This window comes from Trachurus japonicus, chromosome 10 (genome assembly GCF_045865225.1).
Source record: "Trachurus japonicus isolate A0001 chromosome 10, Traja_1.0".
NCBI classification, from domain to species: Eukaryota; Metazoa; Chordata; class Actinopteri; order Carangiformes; family Carangidae; genus Trachurus; species Trachurus japonicus.
In genome coordinates this window covers 4,803,680-4,813,195 of record NC_140916.1, presented here as the reverse complement: position 1 = coordinate 4,813,195, position 9,516 = coordinate 4,803,680, and the positions used below count along the sequence as shown (strand labels likewise).

The 9,516-nt window shown below is 41.2% G+C and overlaps 1 protein-coding gene across 1 annotated transcript; it reads left to right on the top strand.

Moving 5' to 3' along the window:
• Positions 1–6,676: 6,676 nt before the first annotated feature.
• Positions 6,677–8,338, top strand: LOC146979280 (E3 ubiquitin-protein ligase TRIM21-like). Its single transcript, XM_085788680.1, has one exon. The coding sequence runs from the start codon at positions 6,677–6,679 to the stop codon at positions 8,336–8,338; it is 1,662 nt and encodes a 553-aa protein (XP_085644806.1).
• The last annotated feature ends 1,178 nt before the right edge of the window (positions 8,339–9,516 follow it).

The following is a 9,516-nucleotide window of genomic DNA, read 5'->3' as shown; positions in this document are numbered from 1 at the left end:
GCGGCGTCCCGAGCAACGGTCTAATTTTACATGAATAAAATCTCTTTTTATCATTATTTTGTGTTACATTATTGAATGATTTAGTTGTAGGCCGTGTTCTAAGCGGGATAATGTATAGTTGGTCGGTTGTTATGGAGAAATAAACCCCTTCAGGTTGTATGGAACCCCTCCGCTTCGCGTCGGGGTTCCATACAACCTGTCGGGGTTTATTTCTCCATAACAACCTCCGAACTATACATTATCCCTTACTTATAAAACCTGACCTTATAAGTCATGATAAAATGCTTTATAGTGTGTTATGATTATTGTTATAAAGCATTATGATCATTTATGAGTGTTTATAACTGTAGTTATACAGTGCTATAACTGCATTATAACTCCTTATAAGTATGGTTATAATGCATTATAGAGATAGGCGTCAAGTAAAGTGTTACCATTATATCATGTTAGTGTCTAAATTTAGCCCCAATGTCGCCACAGTACTTAAAGCAGAAGTAAGTGGTCCGGTCGTTTTCGCTAATGCTGCGTTCCAGGCAGGCTTTTGAAATCGTAAATTACAGCTTCAAGTCACAATTTACGACTTTGTAGCGTTCCAGGCAACCCACTCGTGTTTTTCCGACCTGTTTTACCGGTGAAAGTCACTATAACGGCCACTCGTAACTTCCGACCGGTGAACTCGTACCAGATCGAACTGGTACCACTTCACGGTCGGAAAAATACGAGTTTCCTTGAACGCACCATAACAGTCCTCGTCGCTACGTCACCACATTCACGGCGTCCCTTGGCTGCACACACAGCCCTGCATGCCGTTCTCTCTCCTCATTGGATAAAAACTGTAGGATACGATAAATGTTTTCTCTTCGGCTCAGAGCAGAGCAGAGGGACTGAGAGACCCGTGTTTCAGTCCAAACACTCTATGTAAGTGATTGCTGTCGGAAGATATAACTATTTAAGACTTATATTAACACAAATATATCACTTACTTCTGCTTTAAGAAACTTTTGTACATTCAAACTCAGTACAAATTATCCATCACTCTGTTTTTTCCAGAAACTGTAAAACTTATTCAACCTTTCTTCTCTCACAGTTTATGCTCACTATTGTTCTTCAGATCTTTATTTTTCCGCATTCTTCCTTTTTCCGGTATCTAACTACTCCTTCGTACTTTGTGCTATTTTAACAATTCATATTCATATATATAAATGTGCAGCTTTTTTATGGACATGTGTGCTATTATTTTTCTTTTCATATTATTTATACTTTTCAAAATATTCAACTTTTACAGCATTTCTTTTCTCATTAAGAATGAATGGGAAAAGTCTTCAAATCTTCTGCTTCTTTGAACTTCAACTACTTCAGCATACTTTCAGCTACAGACTTCATTCAACTTCCAAAATGTTCACAAATGTTGCAAGAATTCAACTATTACTCATCTTATTGATATCTTCAACAGTTTCTGATGTATGACAGTTTAAAATCTATTATCACTTTTGACAAATTTCAAATTCATAATGGGCGTGTATTGCATTTGATGAGCAGGGGCTTCAACATCTCAGCCTCTTTGAACTTCAACTACTTCAGCATACTTTCAGCTACAGACTTCATTCAACCTTTAAAACGTTCACACGACTTTTGGCTATTCCTCTATAATTCAGCTTATTGATATCTTCAACAGTTTCTGATTAACAACAGTTTAAAAATAATTCAAAATTTTGACAAAATTCTTCTCAGGATCAGATGGACAGCATATTTTCTTTTTCTTTTTTTTCTTTCTCAACAAGTGAGACGACCACAAAGTTGACACCAAATTAGCTGGGACTGCATCGTCAGACCGTCTTCCACAAAGTTACCACCCGGATTTTTGATATTTGAAGAACTGAGCCTCTAGTGCATGGAAACATTTGACTGTAAACATAAACCATCCAATTCTTGATGAATACGTTTTCAATCTTCCTGAAAAAAATGGACAGTAATTTAGAGTTGTGGTCGATGAAGTTTGGCAAATATCAGAAAAAACTGAATTTTTGAAAACATAATGTAAGAGAGGCATTGTTAAACATCAGATTTTTTCTGACTGTTGTAAGCCAGCACTATACGGGCAAAAAATTACTAAATCATCAGCATACAAAAGGTGATTAATTAACATAGAGCCAACCACACACCCTGTATTACATACATTCAGTTGCTGTGACAAGTCATCCATATATACATTGAAAAGAAAAGGGGACAATATTCCACCCTGTCTCACCCCATTACCGACTCGGAAAGAATTTCTCCATTTTATCTGAAAGGTCTGATGAGCATACCAGAAGACAGGAATTCTTAAAATCCATGTGGGGACCCCTCTGACACGCAATTTATTAAACAACTTTTCATGATTGATGCGGTCAAAGGCCTTGGAGGCAACACATAAATATTGTTTTGGTTTTTTTTAAGTATATTTTTTTGGCTTTTTGCCTTTATTATAGCACACAGTGAGACAGACAGGAAAGGGGGAGGCAGAGAGAGGGGGAATGACATGTAGGAAAGGTCTGCCTGACGCGGGATTCGAACCGGGGACACCTGCATTGAGGACTGTAGCCTCTACATGGGGCGGCCGCTTTAACCACTGCGCCACGCACCGCCCCACATATAAATATTGTTGAGTTCTGTCTGTTATATTTGTCTAAAATGTATTTCAAGTCAGTGATGTGTCATGTTTCTGTTTACAGTAAAACCAAACTGGTTGTCACTTGTGATTAAATCCTACTCTTCCAGCCTATTGAGGAGGATTTTTCTCCACAACTTTTGATAATATACTGGCTAATGCAATTGGCCCGTAGTTCTCCAAACTGTTTTTTCGTTGCCTGCTTTGTTTTTAACAGACACTAATAAATCAGACAGCATAGAGTTAGGCAGGATTCCATGACTGAGTAAACCTGTCAGGCAGATAGCAAGTAAGATACAAAGTTTTTTGCTTGCATATTTTAGATGTTCAGCAGTTATCTTATCAGCTCCACATGATTTATTGTATTCATTGAATTCTTAGTTAATTTACTCCACTCCAGTTTACCTGTATTTGTGTTATTTCCCACAGTAGACACCATTGGGAAATTTTCCACATTCAAAGATATAGAAAAGGGTATGTGATTGGCAATGGCATAATCATAGTACATTTCCATGGCTTCCGAGGAGGAATGTGCATCAGAAGTACAAACACAATGGTCCAACCATGAAGTTGTGTGCAATGCTTCACTGATGTAACTAAAGCAGATTTCAGGCAAAAGCACTTTGCTTGAGAGGGTTAAGCCTCCATCAGTACAAAATTGTATTAAATATCTTGCAAACAGACAACAGAGATTTCTCGTCAGAAATATCTGCATTCATCCTCCCAAAACACAGATGCAGCTGGAGGAATTATCTTGGATAAAGGAGCTAACAAAGGCTAATCTATTGAGGAATTCACCCTCATTTTGATATCACTCGTAGGGTGTAAAAATATTCAAAATAATAAACTTTGTGTCATTGCAATTTATCTCTATTCCAATAGCCCAATCTACATCCACTCTAACTACTTTCATCACAGAATCATATTTCTTTTTCCAGAGGATAGCCACTCCCCCTAAGGTCAGCAAGATGATTGTTGTGAGTAGATATTCTTGTTGTTTTCCTATTCTGTCTCTTGTTGTTCAGAACTGCCTAAATTATTTGTCTAAAATTGTCTCGACCACTGCTGCTGGAACATCAGCAGATAAACAGCAGCTGTCACTCACACACCTGACTCCTCCCACCTGTCAGGTGCACCTGAGTAAACGCTGTTTCACAATAAAAGCCCTTAAGACACACAGAGCTGCAGTGGGAGGGGGAGGAGGAGGAGCAACACAGGAACCAGAGGAACCAGCTTCAACATCTCACAAGTTAAAAGTCAAGTGCGAGAGATCGACGAGTGAGACGAGTGAAGTCAGTGAAAGTGAGTCCATCAGTCAACAGAGTCTCTGGTGAGTACAGCTCATTATATTCACTAACCCAGTCTCATCTGCACTCACAGACTTTGAGGTGTGTGAGGGTTTAGTCCACTGTGAGATCGTCTGCTGCTCTCCCAGGTAAGTTTAAAGGATAATTACCGTTTTTACAATCTGAGAACATGGGGCAGTGCAATGCAGCCTCTAAATAACACATTATCTGCAGAGAAACTCCTTAATTTCACCAATATTTAGTTAGGCTAGTGCTATTCCCCTGTGAGTCCGGGGTTAGCTGTTATCAACATCCGGGGTCTGTAGGTTGACCTGCTGACCTCTGACCTGGATGATGTCATCTCTGAGGGCTGCCCGGCTCATTCTGATAATAATCATTCCACTTCGGCATTCGGGTCCATAAAAATGGACCCGAAGTAGCCGGAGCTTTAGTGAGTACAAGTTGAGGAGAGGAAGCCTGTGGAAGCTGAACTTCATCCAGCTGCTCATTTTGTTCTGACAAGTCGGAAACACGCAGAAAAGAACCGTAGCATTAGCGGTAGCAACAAGCCGTGCAGCGTGGTGCTCAGAGATGACATCATCCAGGTCAGAGGTCAGTAGGTCAACCTACAGACCCCAGATGTTGATAACAGCTAACCCTGGACTCAGAGGGGAATAGCACTAGCCTATCATAACTAAATATTGGTGAAATGAAGGAGTTTCTCTGCAGATAATGTGTTATTTAGAGGCTGCATTCTGCTGCCCTGTAGACTCCATTATACGGATATACGCGGCTCTCGGCTGGAGCTCATTTCATCACAACGACTTGTAATGACACCAAAGTTATCTGGGTGAGGAAATGATCGGATTTTATGATAGAAATGAGGTCCAGATTGTAAAAAAAAAAAAAGCAATTATCCTTTAAAGAAGACTTTGCCTAAGGGGATTTCCCACAATCCATTTGCATAGTAACATGACAAGCATGGATGGTACATAAACACTTGACATCTGAAGAATGTCAGCAAAGGTCACATGACACAACTGTTGCATGATGCGGTTTGACAAAAACAAGTAAAGTGATAATTAGACCTGTGTAACGATGAGGGAGCAGTACTGAGGAACGTGGCTGCACTTGTTGTTGGTGTCACATTCCTCTTTGGTTCATTTCAGTCCTTGAAAGGCTCAGAGGGAAACTGCGATCAGAAGCTTTAACACTGAGCTTCATCTCAACTTCATGTCACACTGACTCTAGTGAACTGGCTCACAACAGACCTGAGGCTGTTTGTCCACAGAGACAATATAGTCCACTTTAAACTGTCTCTGTGTCTCTGCTCAGGACTTTTGTAACTCTCAGCTTCTCTCTCCACTTCACCGGATTCCTGGTTTTAGAGCCGAAGAAGAATGAAGAAGATGAATTATTACCCACTGGTCTTGCCGTGGGGTCTTTTACATAAGTACAGAAAAGATAACCAACCATCACCCATTAGAGAAGAAGAAATTAATTGAAGACGGATCCATGTTGAACTTAAAGGGATATTTCGGCATAAGCTTAACCCATGGTCCAACGCACCGTAATTAGACCCCCCCTCGAGAGATGAAGTCTGCTGGGGAGCATACGTCAGTCCGACTGCCCACAAGTCCGACGGCTCATTTCTCCGACTACCCATTCTACAGTGTTGAGGTTAGGTTTAGGGTAAGGTTAAGGGTTAGGGCTACTTAAGTCGGAGAAGTGGGAGGTCGGACTGATGACGCAAAAATAAAGAAATGTATGGTCGGAGTCGGAGAAATGGGTGGTCGGAGAAATGGGTAGTCGGACAGACGTCATGCGCCCAAGTCTGCTAACCGCTAGCTTCTCTAGTTGTAGCAACGTTAGCAATGACCGCACCATAACAAACAGTGCAGTATACGGATCCACTATCCACTGATCAAAAAGCCACTTATAACCACAAATAATGCTCAGAACAGCACCAAACATCATCAACAGTACAAACTGGGTTCCAGCCCATAATACGAGGCATCAAACATCTGTTAAAGGGACAACGAGGAGTTTCTCCATCGGCAGAACGAAAAATTCTGCGACAATAAAAAAGTCTCATAATAATGTGGATGAATCTACGTTACCCACACTTGTTAATGGGCCCATTTTAGCTGATAAAAGCTGACTGACCACTTTTTCCACTACAAGTCAAGTTTACCTTTCTGCTCAGACTGAGTACACACACACCTGGAAGGAACGACATGGTCACATAGACACACACACACAGTGGAGAGAGTTGACTACCAGCCATCGTACACACAACCGATCAAAAAGCCACTTACAAATAATGCTCAGAACAGCACCAAACGTCATCAACAGTACAAACAGGGTCCCATCCCATAATAGGAGGCATCAAACACCTGTTAGCTTTGCCTGGTTTCTACAAAACAACTCACCTACTCTCCTCCAGTTATACGTTATGCAGCAACTTTCTGACTGCGCTATTTGTTATGGTGCGGTCATTGCTAAAGTTGCTACAACTAGAGAAGCTAGCGGTTAGCAGACTTCATCTCTAACTCGGTGTTACGGTGTGTTGGACCATGGGTTGAACTTATGCTGGAATATCCCTTTAAGGGAAATAAACACATCAACATGGCAGGTTTTAGAGCCGTCAAGTTATCACTTGCTACAGCTGAACCAGAGTCTTAAAGAAACAGAACATTATTTTAAACTAATGTGTTTGTTTTCCCTCCCTCAGTGTGTAGACATGTCTGCTGCTGGTCACCTGAGGTCTGAAGATCAGTTCCTGTGCTCCATCTGTCTGGATGTCTTCACTGATCCGGTCACCGCATCATGTGGACACAACTTCTGTCAGAGCTGCATCACTCAGCACTGGGACGTTAATGTACCATATCAGTGTCCAATGTGTAAAGAGGTTTTCAATGTGAGACCTGAGTTGAAGATCAACAGGTTCATCTCTGAGATGGTGGCTCAGTTCAGACGTGAAGCTCAACAGAAAACCAGCAGCAGCAGCTCAGAGCAACAAGTTTCCAAACCAGGAGAAGTTCCCTGTGACGTCTGCACTGGAACCAGACTGAAGGCCCTGAAGTCCTGCCTGGTGTGTCTGGCCTCCTACTGTGAGACTCACCTGGAGCCTCATCTGACAGTGTCACGTCTGAGGAGACATCAGCTGATGGAGCCTGTGGAGAACCTGGAGGACAGGATGTGTAGGAAGCACGATAAACCTCTGGAGCTGTTCTGTCAGACCGACCAGACATGTGTCTGCACGCTCTGCTCTGTTTTAGACCACAAGACTCATGAGTTTGTTCCTCTGAGAGAAGAATATGAAGGAAAGAAGGCAGAGCTGCAGAAGACAGAGGCTGAAACTCAGCAGATGATCCAGAAGAGACGACTGAAGATTGAGGAGATGAAACAGTCAGTGAAGATCAGTAAAGCTGCTGCAGACAGAGAGAAAGCAGAAGGTGTTGAGGTCTTCACTGCTCTGAAGGAGTCTGTTGACAGAGGCCTGAAGCAGCTCATCAAGGAGATCGAAGAGAAACAGAAAAGCTCAGAGAAACAGGCTGAAGACTTCATCACAGAGCTGGAACAGGAAATCTCTGAGCTGGAGAAGAGAAGCACTGAGGTGGAGCAGCTCTCACTCTCTGAAGACCACCTCCACCTCCTCCAAAGCTTCCCATCCCTGAAAGCTGCTGCACCCACCAAGGACTGGACACAGGTCAGAGTCTGTCCTCCATCATATGAGGGGACTGTGGTGAGAGCTGTGTCTCAGCTGGAGGAGACGCTCCGTGGACAGATGGAGAAGATGACGAAGACAAAGCTGAATCTGATGATGCAGATGAAGAGGATCCAGCAGTTTGCAGTGGATGTGACTCTGGATTCTGATACAGCGAATCCCTGGCTCATCCTGTCTGATGATGGAAAACGAGTTCATCAAGGTGATGAAGAGAAGAAACTCCCAGACAACCCAGAGAGAATTTCTTATTATCTCTGTGTCTTAGGAAAACAGAGTTTCTCTTCAGGCAGATTTTACTTTGAGGTTCAGGTCAAAGGAAAAACTGAATGGATTGTGGGAGTGGCCAGAAAGTCGACTGACAGGAAGGGATTCATCACACTGACTCCTCAGGACGGTTACTGGACGATATGGTTGAGTGATGGAAATGAGTACATAGCTGGTGCTGACCCCCCAGTTGATCTTAGTCTGAGGTCCGGTCCTGAGAAGGTGGGGGTGTTTGTGGATTATGAGGAGGGTCTGGTCTCCTTTTATGACGTAGATGCTGTAGCTCTCATCTACTCCTTCACTGGCTGCTGCTTCACTGACAAACTACACCCATACTTTAGTCCATGTGATAATGATGGAAGTAAAAACTCTGCCCCTTTGATAATCTGTCCTGTCAATCAAACTGAGTAGACCAATGAAATTACGTGTTGTTTTTTTATTAGTGTGAATGCTGAATGCACTATTGTTCTTCAAATCTTTATTTTTCTGTATTCTGACTTCATCTTCCCTTTTCCGCTATCTAATTACTCCTTCATACTTTGTGCTATTTCAACAATTCGTATATCAAAATGGGCAGCTTTTTTATGGACATGTGTGCTATTATTTTTCTTTTCATATTATTTATACTTTTTTAAAATATTCAACTTTTACAGCATTTTTTTTCTCATTAAGAATGAATGGGAAAAGTCTTCAAATCTTCTGCTTCTTTGAACTTCAACTACTTCAGCATACTTTCAGCTACAGACTTCATTCAACTTCTAAAATGTTCACAAAACTTGCAAGAATTCAACTATTACTCATCTTATTGATATCTTCAACAGTTTCTGATTTATGACAGTTTAAAATCTATTATCACTTTTGACAAATTTCAAATTTATAATGGGCGTGTATTGCATTTGATGAGCACGGGCTTCAACATCTCAGCCTCTTTGAACTTCAACTACTTCAGCATACTTTCAGCTACAGACTTCATTCAACCTTTAAAACGTTCACACGACTTTCGGCTATTCCTCTATAATTCAGCTTATTGATATCTTCAACAGTTTCTGATTAACAGCAGTTTAAAAATAATTCAAAATTTTGACAAAATTCTTCTCAGGATCGGATGGACACAGTATTTTCTTTTTCTCTTTTTATTTCTCAATAAGTGAGATGACCACAAAGTCATCCTCACTGTGACAACTTTTGTCTCCCTGTCTGAAGTTTGTAACAGAAAATTAAAATGCTCCTCCAGTTGAACTGTTCAAAGCTCTGTGCTTGAGTTAAGACAAGCTTTTTTGATGTTATTAAAAACAAAAAAACATTTTAGCAGACTTCTTCATCAGATTTGACAGACCATAAGTTGCTGGTAAATTTGTTGTTTATCCATTTAAATGTCAGACTACACCTTCATTTTGTTCATGTGGACACATTGTTCTTCTCTTATCCTAAAGAAGCAAAGAAATCGTCCCTGGGAGTAAGATGCCCCCCGTGCTATTGATGCTAACTGTGCTATCCTCTTTGATCGGTTTGACAACAGTTAATCACACAACTCTGTGATGTCACTGAATATGAAGACTTTTTTCATTTCCTTTGTTTTGATGCTTGAT

Coding starts and splice junctions, on each gene's coding strand:
- LOC146979280 (XM_085788680.1), top strand. CDS start 6,677: ATGTCTGCTGCTGGTCACCTGAGGTCTGAAGATCAGTTCCTGTGCTCC.